At 41.6% G+C, this 26,646-nt stretch overlaps 1 protein-coding gene across 5 annotated transcripts in view; it reads left to right on the top strand.

Moving 5' to 3' along the window:
* The window catches only part of nbeal2 (neurobeachin-like 2), a 42,415-nt gene extending 15,769 nt beyond the window's left edge, over nt 1–26,646 (top strand). For 3 of the 5 annotated variants that reach the window (XM_055047541.1, XM_055047546.1, XM_055047544.1), the window contains 43 exons: nt 106–761; nt 845–977; nt 1,571–1,690; nt 1,785–2,115; nt 2,224–2,306; nt 2,395–2,487; nt 2,694–2,865; nt 4,197–4,330; nt 6,429–6,588; nt 6,891–6,993; nt 7,100–7,250; nt 7,503–7,658; nt 8,234–8,393; nt 9,460–9,548; nt 9,637–10,350; nt 11,130–11,314; nt 11,413–11,569; nt 12,491–12,634; nt 14,556–14,879; nt 15,547–15,696; nt 16,431–16,588; nt 16,677–16,801; nt 16,883–17,000; nt 17,109–17,266; nt 17,368–17,501; nt 17,735–17,842; nt 17,943–18,038; nt 18,120–18,244; nt 18,936–19,076; nt 19,161–19,291; nt 19,380–19,489; nt 19,578–19,695; nt 20,831–20,928; nt 21,258–21,371; nt 21,459–21,542; nt 21,630–21,739; nt 22,144–22,316; nt 22,411–22,505; nt 22,619–22,735; nt 24,173–24,334; nt 24,604–24,752; nt 25,238–25,373; nt 25,526–26,646. In XM_055047541.1, coding sequence (XP_054903516.1) covers nt 106–761; nt 845–977; nt 1,571–1,690; nt 1,785–2,115; nt 2,224–2,306; nt 2,395–2,487; nt 2,694–2,865; nt 4,197–4,330; nt 6,429–6,588; nt 6,891–6,993; nt 7,100–7,250; nt 7,503–7,658; nt 8,234–8,393; nt 9,460–9,548; nt 9,637–10,350; nt 11,130–11,314; nt 11,413–11,569; nt 12,491–12,634; nt 14,556–14,879; nt 15,547–15,696; nt 16,431–16,588; nt 16,677–16,801; nt 16,883–17,000; nt 17,109–17,266; nt 17,368–17,501; nt 17,735–17,842; nt 17,943–18,038; nt 18,120–18,244; nt 18,936–19,076; nt 19,161–19,291; nt 19,380–19,489; nt 19,578–19,695; nt 20,831–20,928; nt 21,258–21,371; nt 21,459–21,542; nt 21,630–21,739; nt 22,144–22,316; nt 22,411–22,505; nt 22,619–22,735; nt 24,173–24,334; nt 24,604–24,752; nt 25,238–25,373; nt 25,526–25,633 — 7,083 coding nt within the window. In that variant the 3' untranslated portion in view covers nt 25,634–26,646. The remainder of the gene's footprint in view (nt 1–105; nt 762–844; nt 978–1,570; nt 1,691–1,784; nt 2,116–2,223; nt 2,307–2,394; nt 2,488–2,693; nt 2,866–4,196; nt 4,331–6,428; nt 6,589–6,890; nt 6,994–7,099; nt 7,251–7,502; nt 7,659–8,233; nt 8,394–9,459; nt 9,549–9,636; nt 10,351–11,129; nt 11,315–11,412; nt 11,570–12,490; nt 12,635–14,555; nt 14,880–15,546; nt 15,697–16,430; nt 16,589–16,676; nt 16,802–16,882; nt 17,001–17,108; nt 17,267–17,367; nt 17,502–17,734; nt 17,843–17,942; nt 18,039–18,119; nt 18,245–18,935; nt 19,077–19,160; nt 19,292–19,379; nt 19,490–19,577; nt 19,696–20,830; nt 20,929–21,257; nt 21,372–21,458; nt 21,543–21,629; nt 21,740–22,143; nt 22,317–22,410; nt 22,506–22,618; nt 22,736–24,172; nt 24,335–24,603; nt 24,753–25,237; nt 25,374–25,525) is intronic. The other 2 variants (XM_055047542.1, XM_055047543.1) reach the window with 2 other exon arrangements.

Here is a 26,646-nt window from a genome sequence, read left to right on the forward strand (position 1 = left end):
ACTGACTCCCATATTGATCATTTGAAAAGAATCGTATCTGGTTTTGAAATATGACTGCTTTACTCTGTCTGTGTTTGACCTTCTGTTTTGTTTCCTCCACCTCAGGCAGTGGAGGGCGAGCATGTCCACGCTCATCATCTTGGGATTAGCAACGACCAGCCCCTGCTGCTGCTCCTGCAGTGGCTGCCTGACCTGTCCAGTCAGAGGGACCTCCAGCTGCTGGTGGCCCAGTGGCTGGCGGCCGTGTCCGGAGGCTCCAGGTCGTGCCGCACCGTGGCCGTAGAGGCTGGCATGGTGGGCGCCTTACTGCAGGTGCTCTCGCAGCCCCAGAGTCTGGACAGGCAGTGTGCAGACGCCCTGCTGGGCCTCTTGCAGGACCTGGGTTCTCTCTGTATGAGACCAGAGGAGCTTAAGAGCCTCCTTAGACTCCTCAGGATGGATCAGGGCAGTGGTGCAGTGGGAGGGAGGATACACCCTTATTGCACCCGTATGATATGCGTGCTTTCAGCCATGGCAGCCAGAGAGGGCCGGGACAGCGCTCTGCAATATTTTGATCTCACACCGCCTATGGCAGGGATTATGGTCCCGACAGTCCAGCGCTGGCCAGGGAGTGGGTTTGCATTTCATGCTTGGCTCTGCCTCAACATGGACTTCCCATCTTATCACTCCGAGTTCTTTAATAACAATAAACATCCTTCCAACACTGACAAGGGGTCTCAATGTGAGATGGGAAAAGGGCCACGCAGAAAGCAACTCTATAGGTAAAGAGGATGTTGCTTTGAGGTTAATTTGATCCCAGATTTTGTTGTATGTTTTTGACTAACGCATTTCTTCTTGTGTAAAGTTTCTTCACAGCAAGTGGAACTGGACTAGAGGCATTTTTCACCATGGAGGGTGTGCTGGTAGTTGCTGTTTGCACTAAGAAGGACTACATGGCTGTTGCTTTGCCTGAATACCCGCTTGTTGACTCACGCTGGGTGAGTATAAACACTCATAAGATACATGTTTGTTTTGGGAAAGTATTTGTCATTGTACTTGCAAAGTTTAGAAGAGATTTCATTCAATGTGTCATATGCGTGCTACTTTTACAATCCAAGTGTCTTTTTCATACCTGTGCCGAATGTCTACAGCTCCTCCAGAGTTACCACAGGCATCTTAGCTGCTTCTCTGATCAATTCTCTCTGTTAGCTGCATTAGCATTCATTGGATTCCTTATGATCCTGTTTGTCCTCCAATAGTTTCTGAGAATAATTTGGATTGAAGTCTACAGGTGGACTACGGTTTCGTAGCAGGTTACTCGTTTCACTTCTGAAGGCAATTAGTTGCACTGGAAATGCATTTTGAGGCATCAGCAAAAAAAAGGGGTCTGATTATGATTCCCAACTACACTTGTGAGATTATTATTCAAAAAGATTTAAAAGTGCATGTATTAATATTGTTCCATTTCACAATTATTCAGTGCTTTTGTTTTTCTATTGTTTAATAACACAATAAATTACACAGAAATTTGTTTAATGTGATAAAATTTAGAGAAAAATATCAACTTTTTCAAAGTTTTGTTGTTTTACAGCATTCGGTGGCTGTGGTCCATATACCAGGTCGGCGACCTTTTGGTCAGAACCTGGTAACGGTCTACATTGATGGAGAGCAACAAAAAACTGCTCAGCTTCGTTTTCCATCTTTCAGTGAGGTAAACAAAATATGTTTTTCTGATCCTGGTCGACTTTAGTGAAGTGTTTCATACAGCCTAACTTTCTCTTTCATTGCCTGGCCTGATGCTGCAGCCGTTTATCTACTGCGGCATCGGCTCCGCAGGCCACCGCACCACTACCACCACCACGTCGCCGAACCTTCCCTCGTCTTTCACGTCTTGCCCGTCACCAGAGTTTGCCTTCCCACCCCACGCTCCTTCCCTCCTCCGCTCCCAATCCTTCCCAGCATCCTTGGCGGGAGGGCGGTGGGGGTCTACAGCAGACTCCCCGGTGCACACCATTTCAGCAGGACTGCAGGACACAGAGTGGGGATCGCCGACATCTCTAGATGGGCTGCTGGGCACGGCCTTCATCTGCCACGAGGCTCTGCAGCCTGCCCAGGCGCGAGCGCTGCATGCTGCAGGTTTGTCAACGAAGTGTTGCCCATATCTTGGAAGCATTAGTCTGGTATGCAAACTAATGTTTGCATACATGTTCTTCATGGCCTTTAACTTTGTGCTCCCTGTCACAGGACCCAATCACGTTCCCTTATTCAAAGCGGACGGAGAGTTGTCAGAGCTCAACAGCAAGCTGCTGCTGTACTATACGCCACAGGTGAACGAAGCTCAGAGCAACACACACCTGTGTTACACAGTCTGTACCAGATATTAATACTCATGTGTTTTGGGGTGGGTATTTTCAGGCTTTTAAGAGTCAGATATGTCTGGATCTGGCGCCTCATCACCAGCATGATGGCAGACTAACAGGACACAGAGTGGTCAGCTGGGACACCAAGGTTGGAAATAAATCTGTTTGTTTCTTTTTCAGCTTTGTTTCAAACTGAGATTTCTGTTATTTCTGTGAATATTTTGAAATTATTTCTAAGAAGCTCTAATCTAAATTTACATAGATTTACTTCCTTTTGTTGTAATCTTCAATCTTTTGCTCTTTTTGCTGCATAAAATGGATTTTTACGTTGATTTATTTCTTATATTAATGCAGGATGTTGTGAATGTGATGGGAGGGATCGGCGTTTTGCTGCCGCTGCTCGAGCAGGTGTGTGAAGCTGAGCAGGTTTACAACGGCGGTCAGGAGACTTCAGACTTGCTGGGACCAGAGCTCACCTCCTCCCGAGGCCCCGCCGCTATGCTGCTGCCTCTTAACAAATCCGCAGGTCAGTTTGTCCTTCATTCAAAGGTTTTTTAGTTTTTTTTCCCCCTTGCTACACCTTGTGGTTTCAGATCATTGCAATCTCAACAGACATTTTATTCCAGTGTCACATCGTCGGCTGAGATGATTTAAAAAAAAACAAAGGATCAAATATCGTTTTTAATATTACACCAATTGATGTCACAACCGTCATATTAAATTAACACACAGGGGATAAAAGTATGCAAGTAGGCTCGAATAAAACCATACAACTCCACTAATATTTGATTAAATTCACTTTAAAAAGTTGAAGGAAAATCATATCTTTTTCTGGCTAGAGATTTGCTCTCTCTTCCTGACTGAGTTAGTAAAGTACCACAACGGTGCATCGTATATTTAGGGGTGGTGTCCACTTGGAAGGCCAATTTTAGTCAAAACTTTAGCCTCCTGGCTGATGACCTAAGAAGCTTCTACATACAATATTTCTAGATGATGTGGTTTCTTCAGTATGACATCTGTAATGTTATGTGCACCAGTCCCTCCCACAGTGAAACAACCCCACATGTTGCTTAATGATGCTCCCAGTGACCAGGATGGTGCATTCAGGTTTGCAACCTTCCCCATTTTGCTAGAAATTTAACTATGGTCATTCCATGTAAACACTTCCATTTTAATGTAATCAAATCAGAAGATATGACCTAAATTTAGGGTCTTTTTCCCTGTGGATAATTGTAAACTGTTAATTCTCAAAACCTCCCAAAACAACCCTGCTTTCATTGTGGATGACAACACACTTTTCAGCTTTATCCAGCATCTTCATAGGATCTAATGCTTTTGTTCTGGGGTTGATGTTGTACTTTTCACTCCAAAACACAAGTCCTCATGCCTGAATGATGTGATGACTGGTAATTCTCATGCTGTTTATACTTGCATGTGTGTGCTATAAAAGAGGAATGTGTTACCTTCGGGCACTTTGGTCACAAAACACAGTATCTAAATCTTAATCACAGACACGCCGTTTAACTTTTTTTCTACTTCATTTTACTCAATTTTGTGAATTGAGTAAACCTGGGTCTGCGCACAACAACATGATGCAATAACAAACAGGAAATGATTGACAACTTTAGTTCAAAAACTCAAAGCTAAGCTCTCGAAAGTGAAAAAGCGAGGGGGTGGTGTGTGTACATGAATACGTTCTACATTACGAAAACGTCACAGAAGTAAAACATACATAACTTAGAATTCTGACTAATCTTGAGATGCGATGTCAATGACATGCTTTGTGATCCAGAAATATTATTGTGGCTTACACAGGAAACCTTAAACCTTGTTTTGCTCTGTTTATTTTTTTCCCAGAAGGCAGACTTGAGAGAAACAGCATTGCTGCCTTCCTGCTGATGGTAAAAAACCTGATTCGTCACCATCCTGTCAATCAGGAGAGTCTGCTGCAGTGCCACGGCCCCAGCATCATCGGTGCCATGCTCAGCAAAGTAGGTCCCCCACATAGCAACTTGTTCTAGAAACTTAAGTGCAAAAAGAGCTGATTAGCATCTGAAAGTGAACACCTGACCTTTTCCACTGCGCTGTTGTTGAATAATTGCTTTATAATAATTGGGTCTGGTGTTGCTAAAATAGCAATGGTCTGTCAGAATGACTATTTGAAATGCATGTGTGGGACAATTAATGCAGACATTGTATTGTTTCCCTATGAGTAAGAGATACTAACCACAGCAGTGCAAAAGAAATAGTATTTTTGGTTAAAACTGTTAACATAAGCAGAATTGAAAATGGATTAAGCCAAGACAACAGACTTCAGTGTAATATTTTTCACTCATTTTGTAAGCTTGTAATTGTGAAACATTTTCTGAAATTGCAGGTGACAAATGTGAGCTTCCTAGTTACTCAGAGTTCATTTTTGTACAAAAATAAGCTGATTGCGACGCAGAGGATTTAATGGCAACAGTTTCGAAGTGGTGAAAAGTTGAACTTTTGTAGAGACTGGTCAGTGTGCTGGGAAGGGAGAGGTGTTTGTACTTTTCATAGATTTGACTCAACAATGACTCCAGTCAACCAGGCCTTGTATTAATGCAGCTGAGATGTTCATGGAAATAGACAGGAAATGTTGAAATCCATTTTGTGAAGGTGGAGCAACTTGTATGGAAACTACTTTCTGTCTTTTGACTCATTAGGTGTTGCCACATTTGGTTGAGGAAAAGATGCACACACACACACACACATCTACCCACTTTCATTGGCACCCCGGGTAAAGGTGTGAAAAGCAGCAAAATATGATCAGCTTCTGCAAATGCACTATGATGTCACTCTTCAATTATCACCTTTTTGTTTGATTAGGTTAATTCAATGGAGGTAAATAATCATTGTAAAAAAAAAATGCATATTACTGGTATGTTGTTGTCAGAGCAGCACATAATCATCTCTTGGAACATTTTGTGAGATCGAAGCAATCAGAGCAGGATCCTTGACCTTTTGTCTTCACTGAAGAAGAAAGGTTGTGGTTCCTCTTTCAAGCCCAACATGCTCTCTCTAGCATTTATATCTAGAAGCTGAGATGGTTATGAAAGAGGGTTGAACTTGTTTTGTGAACATTTTCTTTGTTGGTTTGGCCATTTGCTTTGGATCATCACTCTGCAGAAGCAGATACTGATCTATTAATGCACTTTTTTTTGGAAAACCATCTAATTACTGCCATGCACCAAATACAGGTTCCCAGGAAAGAGAATAGGCCTACTGCATGACACATCTTCTACTTCAGTGCGCGTAGAGGCTGCTTTTCCACATATTGATCTTTTTTACAATCACATATTGAAGCAAACCCAGCGGGAGGTGCTTGTTCCTGAAAAGATCAATCTTATTCTCATCTGATCAAAGCGTATGGATCTAGTTAACCTCTTCACTGTCATGATGACACCTGTGTCCACATGGACCCATTGACTGGCATGTCAGTTATTTTTGTGGTGATAAAAGAGCCACAAGCATGTTTCTGTTTGTGATGGTTGGACAGGAAAGCCTTCTTGGTTGTGTCCCCAAAACAAACAGTGGGCAGGTCCATGTTGTCTAATGGTTGTTATGGAAGCTTGTCCCCAAAATGCTACATTCTGGTGTGGTTTTATCACTGAACTTTGGAAATATTTTTTTCAACTAATAAATCTTGTCTAATGTGCAAATTAGCTTTGTAAGCTTACACTTGTCCAGTCTTTTATTCTAACTCCAGTAGATTATAACTTTGTAAATATTGATACAGGAGAATTTTATTAATGATGACGCTAATACACATCTGGTCTATTTAAATGGCTTGTTCTCTTAGTCCTCTTTTTAATAGCTTATTTTAGACTTTTTTTAACCTCTGAAAAACATTCAAATTAAAGGTTGCCATTTTTGAAATGTGAACATTTTTACCTCTGGTGCAAATGTACAAATATGTATTCTTCTGAAGCATATTATTTCAGAAGATGGAGCCACTTCATCAACTTTACAATGAAATAAAATAACTTACACACTTCAGAGTTAAAATGAGCATATTTGTGAAATAATTGAGTTAAAATCTGGTCCTTCTCTGTGTCTCTGCAGGTTTCAGGCACTATGATGGACATGAATGTTCTCCTGGCATGTCAGCTTCTGCTGGAGCAGGTTTTTAATGAAGGCAACAGCCAGCTGCTGCAGCAACTCTACCAGCACCTGCTATTTAACTTCCGCATCTGGACCAGGAGCCATTTTGCCGTTTGTTTGGGTAAGGCAGCAGCGGCCCCCTCCTTCTTTCTGATTAAAACCTGTGAGGCTTTGCATGTATGCCAAAGCTGTCTGTATATTGACACTGCAGGAATGAGGGTTAGAGTAGGAGTCAGGGGAGCAAAAAGGGTGGATGAAGAATACTTTAAATTCTCAAGTTCAGGCTGTTGGATCAAGATTGAGGGTGCATTACTTCAATAACCTTTATGTAACAACTCTATCTCAATGTGACCTTACATCATGATTTGACATTTCTAAATGTCAGCCTGAGGGATGACTGTGTGTCTTTTCTCTCTTCCGAAGCACATGTGCAATACCTGTCATCTGTGATAAACAAAAGCAAACAGCGCATGAAAAGGAAGTACGGTGTCCAGTACCTTCTGGATACTATTCGGACATACTACGGGTGAGCATAACACATTAAAGCACCAAATCTAGCCTGTTTAAGCTCAGTTTGGATGTGTCTTTCATCTCTAATATCAGAGTCTCTTCATTCATCTGTTTGGTCGCAGTGTGGAGCAGGATGGCAGCCCTCTGTCTGATGAGAAACAGACGATTCAGACGTCTCTGTTTTCGCTGCTGAAAGAGTTCCTCAAGTCTCCGACACCAGAGGAGCTTCACAGCGTCCTCGCCTACATCCTGACAGTGGGAGAGGAGCAGCAGGTAATACTGAAATGTCTTATTGCTTGTTTTTCTTCCAGCAGTTTGATATTGCAATCTTTTGACCTTTTCACTGGGGATGATTTACTCCCGGTTTCCAGCTAAACGTTCATCTTTCATTTCAGCTTTTGTTTCTTTGGCTTCCAGTTTGTTTTTTCTTTGATTTCATACTTCTTTTTTCTTTTTTTACACAACTTAACTCGCACCCATCCACATTTCTTTGTAATTTGTCAGCCGCTTCTCCCTGTCTGCCAGGTGGTGAAGGCCTTGGATGTGCTGTACGAGCTGCTGAGGAGCAGCCCTCCTCGGGAGCAGGTGCAGGCTGTGCTGCTGGAGTGGGGCGTGGAGCAGCTGTACAGCCTGCTGCTCACCTCGAATTTTGGGGACGAGGCCAGAGAGAGGGTGTTCAGGGTGAGAACAGCTGATAAAAATAGCATATTAATAGGAAGAAATAGTTTTTAAGGAAAGTTGTATCTCAACAAATTAGAATAGAATTGAAAAGATCATTTATTTCAATAAATCTGTTTAAAAAGCAATCATTGGATACAGATTGAAAAATGAAAAGGCGTCTCAAAGATTGGTCTATAAAAAATTATATTGAATAATTGAGTGGAAGGAAAAAGTGCCATCATAAGAGACATATTCCAGATATAAGCTGCAACGGTCGAATTTCTTCTTTTAGCATTCCATGAAATGCTGTATTGAAGTATTAAGTCATGTAAATGGACAAAGCCTAGACAAAGTAATGAGTGCAGACACTGCATAGAACAAAGACACATTCTTTGTTTAACCTGCATCCCTGCGAAGCAAATCCTTTTTCAGTTGATCTTAGTTAGTAATGAAATCTGGGTTTTTCCACTCTATGTGTAATAAATACAGGAATTCCACCTCTTGAACTGAGTTACTGGATTAAATTCACTTTTTGATGATGCTTACACTTACTGAGATGCACCTCTACATAAACTGAAACGCTTGTGTTGTCGCAGGTTTTGTACAAAATCCTCAAGAGTGAAAAAGTCTCAGAGCGCAACAAGCAACGAATCAAGCTGAAGGATTTTGGTTATCTCGGCCTGGTTTGCTTTCTTGAAAATATGCCTGTGTCCATGATAACAGTACGCTGTTTATATGAGCAGGTCCTTGCTACAGGTAAGACAAAATTTTTGTTCATCTATTAGTTTCGTTGCTTTAGGACAGATTATAAAGGTTGAGGCGCTTATTTGGTGTTAGTTCATTTGATTTTCTGTGAATTGTTTCAAGTAACTTTTTTCCCTTATTCATTGTAAGTTAGCTTGGTGTGAAAAATAAGTCGCCGCTCCCCAGAAACACCACAGGAGTTTGTTTCCTTTATGTTAATGAACACATGGAGATGTCAAAAATCAGGACACTAAACATTTTGTTGACAATTAGCAGGAAAATCTTATTTATTCATTGAAAGATGGTAGTAGATCTGTCATTCCTTAAATCTATGTCAAAATATCTGTAATGACTTATAAAAAAAAGGGAGAATATCAAAGCATTTCTATTTGTGATTAAAATCTTTGTGAAAGTTGACATTTATACCATGTAGTAACACAGGAGGCATCAACACAAAATTTATTCCACTACAATAAGTTGAGGTCAGATGAAACTCCTGACCTTAGTTCAGCAGAAATGTTGTTGAAGGCCCTGAAATGAGGAGTTCAGATAAAGAAACTCGACTTCCCACAGCTCAAGCTGATCCTCACTGACGGGAAGTTCCCTCAGTCTCTTGAGAATAGCTTATCAACGCCACACAATATATTTAGCTGCATTTATTTTACATTGGGGTCCCAGCATGTACCAAAAGCAGAAGTTCTCTTTTCTCTGTAACTTGCAGTTTCAGATACATTGTGCTCATGAAAAATAAAACTCTGCTTTAAAGGTCTTGCCTATATTTATAAAATCCTCTCACAACTACAATTGCGGATAGTTTCTATTATTTATAGCTTTTTACTTTCTATTTTTACTGTTTCTTTAAAGTGCCTAAAAGTTACTTAGAGTATTTTTAATTAAAAATGTCTGTAAAAAGTTGACCAAAAGTGGTTTTCATCTTCTGTACCATTTATTAAAATTTGGAAATGTTCTAGAGAAATTAAGAAAAATAAAAATCTATCATTTCATTTGCTGTTCATTTTATTCAAATGCCTTCAATTTAATTAATTAAATCATAAACACACGTTACTGTTTGCGACAGATGCCAGTCCTAATTTCAGAGACCTCCTGGCTGTGGTCTGTCTGTCGCATCGAGCTGAGCTTACCGTCCGACTGGACGTCTGTCGCAAGGTCAGTCTCCTCACATCTTCTTTTAATTGCTTCTTTTCATCATAACCAAATCTAAGATGTCTTTGTGCGCCATTTAAATCCCCTGCAGCTCTTTCATCTGATCTACTCCAATGAGGATTACGTGAAGCAGCTCGCCAAGCAGCCGGGCTGGCAGGATGTTCTGACCAAACTCTACGTGAAGGAGTCTTTAGAAGCCCACGCTGTGAGCATCACAGACTCTGGCAACCATGCCTCCTTTGTGCCAAGCTACCGGCCACCGCTGCGCCGAGAGCAGTCTGTGGTTGTAGAGGAATCACGCACCGACATCTACATGAACTATCGCAACTCAAGGGACATCGAAGATGAGGAGGAGGACGATGAATGTGCACCCCGGGACATCTCTGAGGGGTTTTCTGATTTATCCCAGTCGCCACCCAGTGGAGGAGGAGGCCAGCTGAAGAACTACGGCAGCTCACTTCATTTTAAGTCATTTGATTCGGTGGATCAGGGAAGCCACTCCTCCTCCGCCTCCAATCCAGTTGACATCGTCTCGCCTCGGCCGGATGATGAGGGAAGAGACTACCAGCCGCTCTCCCCGTTTGGCACTTCTCCCTTTGATTTGGAGTTAGGAGGCATGGGGGACACTGGCACACACACCCCAGCAGGAAGTCTGACCAACACGCCTTCTCCTCTGGAGCACTCCAAACCATTCCCACCACTCAGGCCAAGGAAGAGCTCCAGTTTGTCTAATGTACTGGATGACACCAGCTATGGGACAGATCCTCCTACTGGAGACACCATCTCCAATACGTCCAATCCTCAGGTATTACTCCTTCATTTACTCAGATGTTACTTCATATGAAAGACCAGCAGAGGATTGTGAAGGTTTCCATAATATCCAGGGATTGTTCACTCCTAAGCTGAAAAACGTGCCCTGGATTTGTATTAAAGTTGCTTGAGCAAAGGTCATTCACTTCAGTTTGTGGCCCAAATTTTGTTGTTTGTGATTCTCTCTGTTTCACACATCAGAAGACTGAAAACCTTCAAGTATTTCACAGCCTCTTCTAGGACTGCATTTAGCTGCATCTTTCTTTCTACCAACTCTGACTACCTCTCCTGTCAGAGGTACATATGATCGTCCCATAACCATGTTTTATTGTGGTGATGTTGCGTTTATGCCAGGTTGATGTTTCATTTTGTTTTCTTCCAAACATAGCATTTTGTGTCTGGCCATATTTACGGCAGGCCATGGCTGTCCAACAGGTGTTATTACTTGAGCTGTAGATGTTCAAAGCTTTGAATAATGTTTTATAATCTAACACTGAAACTTCTCAACTTTTACATGACATGTTTGGTGTTCCTTGATAACCAGCTAACCACTATTCAATTGGTTGCACTGGGTTTTATTTAGATGTATTGGTGAATGTTAAGGCATGTCATATTGTTTTTATCTTTTTGTTAGTAAGAAACTACAACTGTTATTTTTTTGATGGCCTCTCACAAAAATCCCAGTGAAATTGCGATGATTTGTAATGTGGCGACGTGTGGAAGAGGCTCCGTAAACTAGTTTTTCATTTTCGCACTCATCTGTTTTTACTTCAGCAGACCCCCGAGGAGGAGCTGTGCAACCTGCTGACCAACATCGTCTTCTCCGTGCTGTGGAGTGGGAGTGGGGCCGAGGGGTCGGGGGACGCAGCGTGGAGGGAGAGGGGACAGGTGTTTTCTGTTCTCACCAAACTGGGCTCCTCCTGCCAACTGGTTCGCCCTCCTGATGAAATCAAACGCAGGTGTGTGATGCAGATTTTAACGAGAGATCCTATTCTCATAAACGGCACAATGCTAGGAAACGCTATGTTAAATGTATTTCCGTTATTGCACATGTCAGTCTTCTGGAAATGATGCTGGAGTCGTCCTTGTCAGACCTGAGGGACGCACAGGGTGTGTCTCTGCCCTTCTGTCCCAGTCTGGTGCGGCTCCTCAGGCTGCTGCAGGACTTCCTGTTTGCCGAGGGCACAGACAACCGAACGCTGTGGAGTGAGAAGGTACCTTTTGTTCAAGTGTCCATGTTCAGGATGGGTTTCACGTGATCACTGTCTTGACATCAGATAGCAAAAGGCACCTGATGCCACTGAAATCTGATGTCAAATTTATAGTTTGTGGAAAAATCTTAGTGTTATGTAATCCAAACATGCAATATTTTACTATGAATTGACTGATTAACAAATTAATATTTTGATAAAGAATGAATATAACTTGACAAAAGAAGACATCTTCTGTTCTCAAAGTGCTGCCAGTACTTGCAATCAATTAATCTAAGATAGTTCATTGAAAGGGTCAACTAAAAATTTGAAATAATAAAGGTGTGAACATTTTCAATATGGTTTGCAAGTAAGTTGTTCGGTATTAATTTTCAAACTTTTATGACCTTCTTGAAAGCAGTTAAATGTAGAAGAACTTATAAATAGTATTGCCAACTTTACAAATGATTTCATTGATCTGTTTGGCTTATTATAAATAAAGGTTGGTTTGGTTAGATGTGTTTTCCTTTAACAAATTAAGTCAAAATGTAAATTGTTCTTACGCAGGTTAACTTAGAACTATGCTGGATATCCTCTCAGAAAGGTAGTTATTCTGTTTTAGTAAAATAAAAATGAATATTTTTTCAAAGTCATGGGTTAATATTTGTAATAATATTTAAGTAAATTGTTCCTATTCTTCCTAGAATAAAGCAGTAAATACAAAGTATAATAAATGAGAAGTCTTTGGGTGTTGCCACTGTTAAACATAGGTTAAATGCCACTGTTTGTCTGAAACAGTGTGAAAGGCCTAGAGAGTCAAGTTTGACTTTTAAATGCAGCTCAGGGTGTAGTTAAGGTTTACTGCAAGGTGTGGAAACAGGTATGGGCCTTTTTTTTTTTTTCTTTTGCCGAGTCTTTCTGTTGACACCTGTTGTTTTGCTGCAGATCTTCGAAGGGGTGGTGAACCTGCTGGACAGGTTGCAGGCCTGGCACAGCACCCCCGGCAGCCCAGGAAACACAGAGCTGAAGGAGATGGCCCAGATCGGCCTGCGTATCATCACAGGATACATCCACCAGCAGAACTCGCAGGTCAGCTGCACCCACAATCCCACCTGTGGAGCACGCAAACCCTAAAATGTCTCTGCTTTCGCAACCTAAGCTCCTCGGAGATCGATATCAGCAGAAGATACCGTGGAAAAATGTCCGAAGGAACTTATTTAACTTGATAAGTGAGCTCAGATAAAGAGGCCGTTTGAATACCAAGCCTTGTAGGGCTCTCTTTGCAAAGACATTACAGTCATTCCTGTTAGGGAGTGTTCAGCATGAGTTATGACATCTGCTCTTATAGGACTGTGTAAATTAAATCGGCCATTTGGATTTGCACCACATGCTGCTGCTCTGCTCATCTATAAGCTACTTTATCTCACAGCTGAGTGGAGGAGTGTTAGGAGAGTTCAGTTAACTAATAGAAACCATGCTTGTAATATTCATTCAAGTATGCTGACAGGAAGTAAATTTGTTTGTGTGATGTTTTAAATTCAGTATTTAGGACCGTTAGGGAATCTATTTCAACTTCTGCTCAGAAATCAATTTTATAGAAAGCCTCATAATATTAAAATTTAATGTCATGAGTAAAACGATTCCTTATCTTTGGTTACCAACACTATGCATTTTTATTCAATTATAATTTTTTCTGTCTGGTTAATCTGACATATTGCTGTGAGGAAAATCTTCTGCAGGTTTATTTATAGAGGCAGTAATTTAGGATTGCAGGAAGACAAAGGGATTCCAAGGAAATCTTTTATCCTCCCAGTTTTTTCCACTCATAAAAGGATATCAAAGGGCTGACGCTTTTATATATTAAAAATAATAGGTAGACCTTTGTTTTGATGCATGTCATGAAGGAAAAAGAATCATTATTTGCCTGTTCTTACTATCAGATCAGAGCTGACCAAGAAAAATTTGACAGACTCCGTTCTCCAGCAATGTGGTTGGTGCATAAATATTGCAAAGCAGGTCTCAGACATTAATGTAATCTTTATTCTTCTAGTTAAGCCAATCAAGCTTAACTAGCTTTGTTGTACTTAAATACTACAACTTTAAAAAGGTTGTTAAAACTGCCTAAGGCGTAGAGGAATATTGTCGTTCCTTTGACTTAAAATCAGAGCTTCCAAATTTGTGCATCTTAATCTAGTTTAACCTGTTTAAACTGGAAATAAAAAAAAAGGGAAAATAAATTAATATAAGTGAACATTGGGTCAGATTATATAGCAGCAATTAAATGTATCCACTTTGAGTCATTGGTTTATAGTTTGCATGTCAGGACCTTATTATTAATGGAGTTGCAGTTGAAATGACAGTTGTTAGCGCCACCATTCCTGTTTGAATTGCAGCAGTGGTGTTTATTTTTAGATTCTTTACACCTCTTCATTCGAGCAACCAGTTTTTCCTGAATAAAAGGTCAGGGAGATAGCTGTATTTGCTGCAGTTGAGCTGATTAATTATTCATTCGAGACGTTTTGTTTTTGTTTTTTTGTTTGTTTTTTATGTTCAAAGCTTGAAAGGTAAACTGGAGTTAACAAAGAATGATTGAAAGAGTTCTTTGTCTCAAATTGAAGCTTTCTGCTTTTGCTGAGGCAGCTGACACAAACAAACCAGGCCTTTGTAGGCCTTGATTCATAGTGTAACCCGCAGAGGTCAGAACAAAGTGTCAGCATATGAGATACAAATAAAGAAAACAGGAGAAATCCAACAAAATTAAATAATTTTCCTTTTCCTAACTGTTTATGTTTTATTTATTGTTAACTTTACTGGCAGGATTTTTTTTTTTCTTTGATGCCCCATATATTTGTGATTTTTCTGTTATGGTTGTTATAATTACTCTGAATATTTTTTATATATTTTTAAAAATTCTTATTTTTTTCTTAGTTTTAAATAAAGTAAATAAAAAAATACGCCGTTTTACATGTACAGTTTGAATTTGACTGAATGTGTCTTTGCTCGTCGTCAGGTGTGTGAGATGGCCTATCTGAAGCTCCACAGTCTCCTGCAGACTGTTCTGTGTCTGAGCTGGGAGGAGGTCTGCTTCTTGCTGGGAAAGCTTGGCGCCCCCTTGTGGCCAGAAGGTGTAATAGAAGACTCAAACGTCGGTTGTTCTGAGTCTTTCTCCCAGCTGGTGCCCATTATGAGGACTCTGCTGGCCCAGCACGCAGACCCCATCACCCTCCAGAACCACTTGCCCAACTTACCCATCACCAACGGGAGCACCACCTTCGCCGAGGACCTGAAGGTTTACTGTAAAGCGCTGGAGTGGCAGAGCTTTTACCAGCAGATGGTTCGTGTCTGGACAGACTTTGTGTATTTAAAAAAAAAAAAAAAAATGGCTGACATTTATCTGGTGTTTAGGGAGTCCAGGGAGTCTGCTCCTCTGTCTTTCAGACACTTCAAACTCTGGTCTTTGTCAAATTCTTACACGCATAACATTTTAGTGATCCGGTATTCTGTCTGACCTGCTACCCCCCAGATTTTTCCTGAGATATTTACTGCAAAGTTTAGTATTTTTTAAAAGGCTTTTGCTGCTTTACATCACATTCCTTCAGAGTGCGTTGGTTGTGGAGCGGTTTATGCTCAAACCAAGCAGACACGCTCCACTCTGCTAGAGCTCAGATCCATCATGGCTCTGTGTGACATCGCCTGCCCATAAATCTGTTCTGTTTAGTTTTCTCCAGTATTCGGATCTTCCAGCACGTTTCTCACCGTGGCAGAACTTTGGCTGCCGTAAATGTTTAAAACAACTTTTAAAAGGGCAGCGAGAGAATATAAACCGTCCTCTCAGGATTTATTTATGTAGATGCTGTGTTTGTTTTAGACGTGTGTATATTTCTATTAACTGAAAGAATCACTTTTTGGCTATCACATACATTGAAGTCAATAATAAGTTAAAGATAGTAGTGACTGCAGGCTCCTATTCATGATATGTTGGTTATCTGTCTGTTTTCCAGGTTCAGCCCACCATGGAGCAGTATGAACTGGACACATTTGGGCGTAGTCATGATATCATGTCCAATTTCTGGAACTCGTGTTTTGACGATCTAATGAGCACAGCATATAAACGGGAAAAGGACAGAGCTGACAGCAAGTCAAAGTTTCAGGTACTGTGCAATTACAGTTTGATGCAAAAGTATTCAACAGCTTTAAGGAATTTTTTTCTTTATTACAGTTTTGTTTTTTGGGAGATTTACAAGATTGACAAATACAAAGAAATGCAAAACTATGTTTTCTTTTTTTAATTACACTTTTTTAAAAAATTTAAAGTGTGCTGTCTATATCTGTCCAGCCTCCTTTTTTATATTGAGCTAGAAATGTTGTCCATCTGTCTGTTTTAAATATTAGTATAAAAACAGATGTGAAAATCTCACAACCCAAAGATATGCAAATTAAAAGGGAAGGATTTAGATCAGATCACAATGTTTTAGACTGGTCCAGTCAAAGTCCAAATCTTAATCTAATGAACAATTTAGGGCAAAACTTAAAAATTGATGTTCAAAACAAAATGGGGGGAAAAAAATCTGTATAGACGTACAAAGCTGGTGGAGAGCTCCAAAGAACTTGCAGGTGCACGCACACATTATCTCTGTTTGCTAGATATAAAATACATGCACTTTTTTGATTTTTATTTGTAAAAATAGAAATCTAACAAAATTAAAGACCAGGTTTTATTTACAAGCATGTGCTACGTTGTGTTGATCAATCCTATAAAACTGAAATAAAATGCATTAAAAACCGAAGGTGCAACATGGCGGCGATATGCATTGTCCACACACTCCACCATCATCCCCATAAGACCTCTGTTTTTTGTAGCTAATGTGTCTCTCTGGGCAAACAGGAGGTGATAATCGACCCCTGCATGAAGCGAGTTCGCAGTGAGAGCAACAGATATGTGATCTGGCAGAAGCAGAACGCCAGCCAGCAGGGGGTGGTGTGGCAGCACTGGAGAGCTCTCCGCAGGCTGTTCACCTGCGAGAGGGGCCCGTGGGCCAACAGGTACGACTGCGTCTCACGTCTCAGTCTGTCGTTCCCCCTTTGCAAGTCGGATTGCTCTGAGTTTCGTTTGTCTCACGCTTGACGTCAGAGTTCAGCCAGAGGTGAAATGGAAACTGTCCGCTGCTGAAACGTATTCAAAGATGCGACTCAAACTTGTGCCCAACTACAACTATGATTCACACAGTGAGGCCAGTGCTCTGAGGGACAACATGGGTATGACCACAGTTCATTTATTATCAAAATATTTCATTTTTTGAAAATCTTTTTGCAAAAACGCCGTGTTTTGATCATCAGGAGCTGAAAGCCCTCGCAGCTCTGATCCGATCCCATTGGCCGTTGCTAAGGAAGCGAAAGTAAGCGACATGGAGGATGATCACTTGGAAGAAGAGGAATTTGTCTTTTTGGATGACAAGTAAGTCTAAACTTTTCAAACCAAGAGTGTCGGTCCCTTGTGTGTGTAATTCAACTAAAATGTAGAGGAAAGCCACATTAAGCCTGATTTCTTCAACGCTGCTTTCAGAGGGGAAGGAGAAGACGAGAATCAGAAAGAGAAACTGGTTCTGTCTGAAGACTGTGAGCTCATCACCATCGTGGCTGTGGTGCCGGGTCGGCTGGAGGTCACCACGCATCATCTGTACTTCTATGACGGCAGCAGTGAGAAAGAAGAGACAGAGGAGGGTAAGAAACGCGTACATCTGAAAGTTACACCTCTCTGTGTTATGGCTCTTCAAAGGTTTCTGCCTCGGATGAGTCATAAGTTTGCCTCCTTTTTCCTGCAGGAATCGGGTTCGATTTCAAGAGACCTCTGTCTCAGCTTCGGGAGGTCCATTTGAGGAGATACAACCTGCGACGGTCTGCGCTGGAGCTTTTCTTTATTGACCAGGCCCATTACTTCATCAATTTCAGAAAAAAGGTCTTGTGTCAAATTTAAGAATGTAGTTCAAAAACAGAAGCTTCTTTTTGTTAAAGTAACAATGAAAATTTTCCCTAATAGTCTTTATTTAGAACGATGATAAATTGTAATTCTCAATATTGATGTGTACAATAAACACTTGTTACTCTACAAATATGGAGGTTGTTGAGTATTATCCAAGTTATGCATTAGAGCATTAGAAGCTCTAAAATGATACATTTCTCGCCTTTTAGGTACGAAACAAGGTGTACTCGAGGATTCTCGGGCTGCGGCCTCAAAACCTGTTCTACTTCGGCTCCCGCTCCCCTCAGGAGCTGCTGAAAGCGTCAGGCCTTACTCAGGTGTTTTATTTACATCATGTTTCCATGTGCATTTTATTCAGTCAGCGCTAAATAGTTCCAGTGTTTCCCACCTGATGTGATGTCATCCTGAATTCAACAGAAATGGGTGTACAGAGAAATCTCAAACTTTGAGTACCTGATGCAGCTGAATACCATCGCCGGGCGCACGTACAACGACCTGTCCCAGTACCCTGTGGTGCGTACGGAAGCACTTTTTATTTTTCCAGTGGTACACTCGGCGTCTAAGAAGACATCTGTGTTGGTTGTTTCTCCTCAGTTTCCCTGGGTTCTGTGTGACTACACTTCTCCTAATCTGGATCTGGACGACCCCTCAGTTTTCAGAGATCTATCTAAGCCTATCGGTGTGGTCAACCCACGTCACGCACAGAACGTCAAAGAAAAGTAAGAGGCTCTGTTAATGCCAAAAAAAAAAAAAAAAAAGACAAAACGTGTAATGTAGGCCTGCAACTAATGACTGTTTTAGTCATCAATTATTCTGTCGATTGTTCTGAAGATTAATCAGGGGGAGCGGGGAATTGACACATTCTGCCGATTTTTCATTTAAGCCTTTTTTATGCAATATTTGAAACACATTAAAAGTTGAAAATAAGCAAATTCCTTTCACAAACAAGAAAATAAAAATTTTATTGACTGAGATTCAATAACACAGCATTCCTAAAAATGCCCTTTCTGGTTGATTTTACATCAATGCAGTGTGGGACTGATCTGTTGATTATGTTTTAATAATTAGTAATTGGACAGCAAAATGATTTTTTAATAGAATTTGAACCAGGTGAAACTAAAACAGCCACTTGAGTTTTGGGTTGAACAGATTTACAGTTTTTCTATTTTATATTAATTGCAAACCGTACATGTTTGTTGTACAATTTTGCTTAAATTACTGCTCTGAGCATGTTGTTCTCCCATCAAATGATCTTTTTATGAGCATGTATACTCCAGTGAACCATTAATCAATTACTAAATTAGTTGACGATTATTTCAATAATCAACTCATATATAATTCCAAGTTAAAATCGTGCACAATTTTATCCTTTTTTAAGTTAATAAAGCCCAACAAATGTTTGTTTTTCAGGTACGAGAGCTTTGAAGACCCATCAGGCACCACTGAGAAATTCCACTATGGCACACACTACTCTAATGCAGCAGGAGTCATGCACTACATGATCCGCATGGAGCCGTTCACCACCCTGCATATCCAGCTGCAGAGCGGCAGGTGAGGACCGTGGCCGCCGTGTGATCTCTCCCTGCTTCTCGCGTGTTCGCCGTTCTCACGATGCGACGTGTCGCCGTCGTTCAGGTTCGACGTCGCAGACAGACAGTTCCACTCAGTGGCGGCGGCCTGGCAGGCTCGCATGGAGAGCCCGGCCGACGTCAAAGAGCTCATCCCGGAGTTCTTCTACTTCCCGGAGTTCCTGCAGAACATGAATGGTGAGACGTTCCACAAGTAGCGGCAAACCTGTGCCGATCCGGGATGTCCTCTGCGGCATGAGAGTGATCCATTTGAATTCTCTGCTAGGCTTCGACTTGGGCCGCTTGCAGTTATCTCAGGACCTGGTGGCAGATGTGTTGCTGCCTCCCTGGGCGACATCAAGGGAAGACTTTATCAGGAAACACATGAAAGCTCTGGTGAGTCACCAACAACACACAGAGCCATAAAACCCAGTCAAGCATCTGCTGCCACAGTTACGGCATGAAAGCAACTCTTAAATTGCAGGAGTCCGAACACGTGTCCTCCCACCTCCACGAGTGGATCGACCTCATCTTTGGATGCAAACAGAGAGGAGAAGAGGCGGTGAAAGCTCTCAATGTTTTCTACTACTGCACTTATGAGGGTAAGGCTGCAGTCAGGACTTGTGCAAGGAAACAAATGAACAAACTCCGATGTTTTTGTGGTGATTCTTGCTAAGTGGAAAGGAAAACACGTGAAGTGTGTTTTTCCTGAGTCTGCCGAGCCATAGAATATGGGCAAGGGTTGTCATTCCTGTTCTTTTGTGTGCATTTAGTTGTTTCTGTGCCTGAACAAGCTTGCTTAGGTTCACAACAGAAAATTATGAGCTAAACAAGCAACGTGAATAAAGGACTAATTTGCTCGTATTAGTGGTTGTTCGGTTTAACTCTTTGTTGTGTTTGTTTGCTTCCCCTTGGGACTTAATGAGGAAACAAAAAAATGGCTAAAGAGAAAATGAGTTGTGTTGAAGTGCTTCCTCAATTTTAGCCTACAAATAGCAACAATGCAGAAACATCAAAAAGAAAATCTGTTTGTTTTATTGTCATTAAACTCAAAACCCAGATAAATATTCAGTTGGCCTGAAACTATAGGGAAGTGGGTTTTTTTGTTTGTTTTTTTTCCACTTTCATCCAAACTTTTATGACACCACTGATCTTTTGCTAACATGTTTATATGACCTTTTATGAGAACACTTTGACTCTAAAGAGTTGTTATTATTCGTCCGGTTTTCAGACAGAAATGTAACTTTAACCATGTTTTTGTTATTGCATTCTAAATATGTGTAAAGTGCTCTTTTTTTAAAATATTTGTTTTGATATCCCAGCCTTTCTTAGATCTCTGCCCATGACTCTCGCTGTGCATGGCAGTAATATAAAGCTGGGTATGGTTTTAGTTGCTTTAAGCTTTTGAATTACATCTCTTGACTGTGGATAAAAGCCAGTTTAGGCAAGTAGCATTTTTTTATTTTTATTTTGTGACCAGTTCCAAAACATCTGAATACATTTTGACTTGCTTGAGTTGCTTGTTTTCTAGTCTTTTTGTTGGGTAAATACGCCGCTCTCTGAAATAATGATAATAATAACGACAATAATACTAAGGAACATGCATATTGATTTATTTGAAGACTTCTTGTCTGAAAATTGCTTTACATAAACTTAGGAAAAAGTTGCATCTCACCTCTAAATATTTCACTTTTCTCTGGGAAAAAGTTTATATTCGCTTTCTATTGGCTGTTGCAGGTGCCGTGGATCTGGACGCCATTGCCAATGAGACGGAGCGAAAAGCCTTGGAAGGAATAATCAGCAACTTTGGACAGACTCCCTGTCAGCTGCTTAAGGTACACTAAGTGAACGAGAACATAGAAAATTACCCTTTTTCGAGGCTCTAGTTAACATTTTTTAAATCTAATCTAATCTAATCTACAAATTAATAACAGGTATCCATTCTTGCACAATTTAGCCTAACAGTTCAGTCATATTGTTTCTCTGCTAGGCTTCGACCAACCAAATTAACATCATTCGGGTGTAATTGTTCAGCAGGTTTTTAAAAAGATCAACATTTCAGCTCTTTTAGAGATTTGAATCACATCAGCTTTAAAAATACTTATGTCTGTAATTCTGCATCAGAAAATGACAATGTTTCTCTGCAATCTTTGTCTCCGATCAGGAGCCTCACCCTCCTCGAATGACGGCCCAGAATGCATCTCGGCGGCAGGCCCGCCTGGACACTCTACCAGCAAACATCTTTGAACACCTCGGCAAACTCCGGCCATTTGTGGAGGTGAGGACTCGTGTGCTCATCCAATTCTAATGTTTTAATAATCGAACGCACTGTATTTATTTACACGTCCACCTGGGTCTGCCTCAGGTGGTTAGTGATGGACTTCCTCTGGTTCAAGCACTGGTACCAAAGAGTCAGAATCACTCCATCATGCAAGGCTCGGACACCTTGGTAACGTCCAAACCAAGCGCCGTTACAGCAGTGATCATTTTACAAGCTTTGTTTTATTCTGACGCCAAGTCGCTTTCTTCTGCACAGGTGACTGTAAGTTCAAGTGGCTTGATTGGGACACACAGCTGGCTTCCATATGACAAAAACATCACCAACTACTTCACTTTCACTAAAGATCCAACGATGACCAATCCAAAGTGAGTGAGTTTATAAAAAGTGCACTCAGCTTGGGAGACTCTGTAGCTTAGCGCTGGCCTCCAGGAAACTCCAAAGCGTGTTATATGTTGCTGATTTGTCTGGTTGTCATGCAGTGTAGGTTACAGATGTACACCTCAAAAAAGGGAAACTTTGATATTTTCCCTGAGTTGATTTTCTTCAACATGATCTGGTTCAGACAACAAACTGGAATGGCCACACCAAGCTGCTCCATGGTTATAATTGTTGTGGAAAAAAAAAAATCTAAATTATGTTCAATGAACTCTGAACAATGGATTCTACTTTCATCCAATCTGTAACCCATAAGGAACAAATGTCGGTCGCATTAAGATCCCAACAGACTCGCTTGTTTTGAGCTCGCGTCAACCTTTCTTTGTTTTTGCAGGACTCAGCGTTTCCTGGCGGGACCTTTCTCTCCGGGAGTGGAGCTCAGCGCTCAGGTGCTGGTGGTGTCCAACGACGGCCGTCTGCTGTTCAGCGGGGGACACTGGGACCGCAGCCTTCGCGTCACTCAGCTGGGGAAAGGAAAGCTGGTGGGCAGGATCTGCCGGCACATCGGTGAGCTTTGAGCACGTGGAGAGAGGTTTCTTTCTTTTCTTTGCTGGCATGAGGTGATTTTTAATTGTTTTTTTTTGTGTGCGTATTTGTTAAGATGTCGTAACCTGCTTGGCTCTGGATCTGTGTGGCATCTACCTCATCTCTGGTTCAAGAGACACGTCCTGCATAGTGTGGCAGGTTTTGCAGCAGGTGGGTATCTTTGCGCCCTCCACACAGACCCACGCCGAGCTGCTCTGGCTGGAAGCGAAGCCGTCAGGTGTTATATTAAATTATTATTACCGTTATATTAAATTGTCCCGCAGGGCGGATTCTCCAGCGGCCTGTCGCCTCGGCCTGTGCAGATCCTCTGCGGACACGACCAGGAGGTGACCTGTGTGGCCATCAGCACTGAACTGGACATGGCTGTCTCTGGGTCAAAGGTCAGAGATGTTACGGCTCCGCACAAGAAGATGCCGTGACTGAAATGTCGTTTTAGAAATCTCTTTGCCTGGTTTCACATCAATACGTTTCCTGCTTGTGGTTTTTTTTTCCATCAACAACAGGTTTAACAATACAGCTTTGTCTATTCGAGCTAAATATTTACAATATGCCTCCAGTAGCTTGGAGGGTCTCTAACAAACAAGATGCCAGTTGTTCGGTGACAAAGCTAAAACTGACATAGGTGGTCCTTCCTTTCCGTTTTCTAGGATACACTCAGATGCATGTTGCATGAATGTCAACACATACTATAATGCAACATGTAACAGGAGCTATAGCCGGTATTCTTAGTCGGCTGAGAAAGAAACCATGTTGCGGTGTATCCTTTCTACATCTCATCCTGCGCGCTCTGTTCTCCAGATGGATGTTCCCCAGTGCCTTGTAACTCACTCTGGGAAAGCATCTGCAGCAGAAAATGTTCCTGTGCACGTTGCGTGTGCGAACTGCTGCTGCAGAAAACCGCATCGTCAGCACATGTTTCTGAACTTCTTACATACAATGAGTTTAGAGACAATTAGAGACCAAAGCAGCCTACGTTAAAATTAGACAAGGTGTCATGAAAAAAAAAATAATGCAACATTTGTATGCATTTGCTCATCAGTGTTTCTGGGCAGTATGAAAAAATCTGGAATTGGGTTTAAATATTTATCAAATTTAAGAAAATAAAGAAGAACGTGTATGCCATCCATTCATCCATCCTCTCATTTCTTCCCTGAAATCTTTTTTTTTTTTTTTTTTTTGGCTTTTTTTGTTAGGAAAATGTGGTAAAAATAGAACTGAGAACTCTGGGAAAAGGAGCAATGTTAGGATGTGATATATTCAGGATCCCTGACCTTCAGACGAACAGCTTGGAGTTTTGTCAGACAGACTTTTCCACTGAACCTTTTAAGACACAAACTGCTGACAGAACCGCCAGCAGCAACATCTTAATCCAACAACTCAGACAGTAATGAGTCACTGAGCACATGAGCTGTTCAGCACATACACACATGTAGAAAAGTGACGTTTTCAGCTGACCTCATCCGATCCTGGACGACCCTGTATATGAATCTGAGATGTGTGCTGTAACCATGACATCACTCGTTGGTTTCGCCACTGTGCGCCATCTTGTTCTCGTGCGGTTGGAAATGACCAAATTAGGAAAAGAAGTGGAGGGATGGTTAAAGGCTGATTGGACAAAAATGTGTGTCTTTGAAGTCCAGGAAGGTTTATGTGGTGGAGGAAGGAAACCCAATCAGGAGGAAGACTGTTTACCAAGTCACACTGCATTCCTAAGTCTTTTCTCCTAAACCGTCGGCCATTTCATTACGGTCTTTAGTATCGCCACCAAATTATGTATATTTCCTGACCCTCTGCCTGTTGCTTTGCTTCCTTCCCAGGATGGGACTGTGATTGTGCACACAGTGCGACGGGGACAGTACCTCCGAACTCTGCGACCTCCTGGAGACAGCAACGTACGCGCCCCCATCGCCGCGCTCCAAGTCGGGATGGAAGGCCACATCGTGGTGCAGACGTCTCAGGAGGAACGCTCTCACAGGAAGGTACGTAGAGAGCAGCGTTTCACTCCCCCTTGAGCCTTTTTACAGTTTGTCACGATGCAACCTCGAGCTTTAATCTGTTTGTTTCGCAAACCTTGTATCATCTTTCTCCTGCAAATGTGTGCTTCTTTATGCTGGCCTATCACATGCAGTCATAACAAAATACATTCATTTTTGTGCTTATAATGGAACATCTTGTTAAAAGCTCCATCCTGGACTAAAGAGGAGCAGTGCAATTCATCTGGTGTTCGTGTGATGGTTTTTTTCTTCAGGGCAAGCACTCCGTTCATGTTTACTCTGTGAATGGCTGTCTGATGTCCTCTTTCACCATGGAGGAGCAGATGACCGCGCTTCACCTGGTGTCTGAATACGTCATTGTGGGGACGGTGCAGGGCAGCCTCCACGTCCGGGATTTATTCAGGTAGAGACTTTTTGAATAAAGTCATTTATTGAGAGTCACTCAAAGTCCCATTTCACATTTAGTCACATTACATTAGTGTATGTTTTTTTTGGGGGGGGGATTTTATGATAAACCAACAAAAATTGACACACGATTGTAAAATGGAAAGTAAAATGCTGCATGTTTTGGTGGTTTTTCATATATACTTTTTTAGAAAAAAACAGTTGAAAGGTTTGACATGAGTCAATAATGCTAATCACTAGTCATGCACATCAAGAAAGACATATCTGCTCAATATGATCCGCAAAATAATTGAAGCTATATCAATTTGACCAGGTTTTCTCTCTGTTGAAGAAAAACATCCACACAGCACATATTTTTTATAGATAATACGATTCATTATATATTTACTTACTTATACTTTCTGTTTAATCTATTTAATTAAATAAATGAATTAGATTGGACTCTTAAAGATAGGTCAGCTCTAACATCTGCCCGTTTTGCAGCCTGGATTCTCTGATAACGCCCCTGGCCTTAAGGGTCGCTGTGAGGAGCGTGTCCGTCACGAAAGAGTTCAGCCACATCCTGGTGGGACTGGAGGACGGGAAGCTAATAGTGGTGGGGGCAGGGAAGCCTGAAGAGGTGAGAAACTTCAAGAGTGTGTGAGATGGAAAGGCGGCGAAGGAGGATAATTATACGCAGAGTATTTGTTGAGAACCGAGTTTTTCAGACGATGGTGTAATTGGTGTAACCGATCCTATTTGAATAAAATCCACGTCCTCTCCTGTTCTCAGGTTCGCTCCGGACAGTTCTCCCGTCGCCTGTGGGGCTCCACACGCCGCATCTCTCAGGTGTCGGCGGGTGAAACCGAGTACAATCCTGCGGAGAACGTCGGCAAATAAGAGGAATGACGGCGCAAGGACTTTCCTTAAAAACAAACAAAAGAAAAAAAAAACTGGGGGAACTTTACTTATAAGCCACTGATATCTCTCTGGGAGAGAAATTATACACTGAGCACTTTTTAACAAAGGAAAACAGAAATTCTAAATGTTTTTATATTTTATTGCAGATTTCTTTAGCAGGTGTGCTGTTTTCAGTCAGCATCAATCCAAAGAGTGGCCTTGTTCGTCTTGTTTCTGGTGGAAGAGCTCGGGGCTGGGAGGGGCTTTCAGGCTGTAAACTCATGACGGACCGCCTGAACTCTTTGAGTCACATTTCAGCGGAATGACTCACTTTGATGAACACTCAGACAGAAGTGACGCTGTGAAAATTACCACGACCTTCACCTCTCCCCCCTCCCCGAGCACCACGCACAAATCCTTTTGTGTTGTCAGAGCCACAGCTGGGATTTCTGCACTCTTTGAAAAAAACCTCCTAAAGCCATTGATTGGCAACAGGATCTTAAAACTCCTGGAAACTTGAAAGACACACAAAAAAAGAACGGAACTGCAGTTGACGTCGCTCGAGATTTCCACTTTGCAATACTGGCGAACGCCACAAGAGGGGGGCGTTGGGGGAGAGGGTTTGTAGAAAGCTTGTGAACCTCTGCTGTGTTGTGGGTTTTAGTGTTTGACAGATGCTTCGACTTGCAGCAGTTTATGGGTCTGCATTCCTTGTTAGGCTCTGAGAAATTAAAACCTGTTACAATTAAAGCAGCCCTGCTTTAATAGTCGAGTATGTGAAAGATATTCACTTTTCCAAAATGACATTTGAGCTTTCGCGTCAGAGAGAGGGAGAGAGCCTTCTGTTGCCTTATACACACACGCAGTCGGCCTTTATGAACAGCTTAATTTAACGGTTTTAGCGTTTTTGCATTTTGCCACATGCCTGTATCCTTGTTTGATCTTTATCGAATAAGTGCCTTTGTTTTCCCCTCCACTCCCAGGCCTTGTAATAAACACTGAATTCCAATCAA

This window comes from Poeciliopsis prolifica, unplaced genomic scaffold (genome assembly GCF_027474105.1).
Source record: "Poeciliopsis prolifica strain line A6 unplaced genomic scaffold, Auburn_PproV2 SCAFFOLD026, whole genome shotgun sequence".
NCBI classification, from domain to species: domain Eukaryota; kingdom Metazoa; phylum Chordata; class Actinopteri; order Cyprinodontiformes; family Poeciliidae; genus Poeciliopsis; species Poeciliopsis prolifica.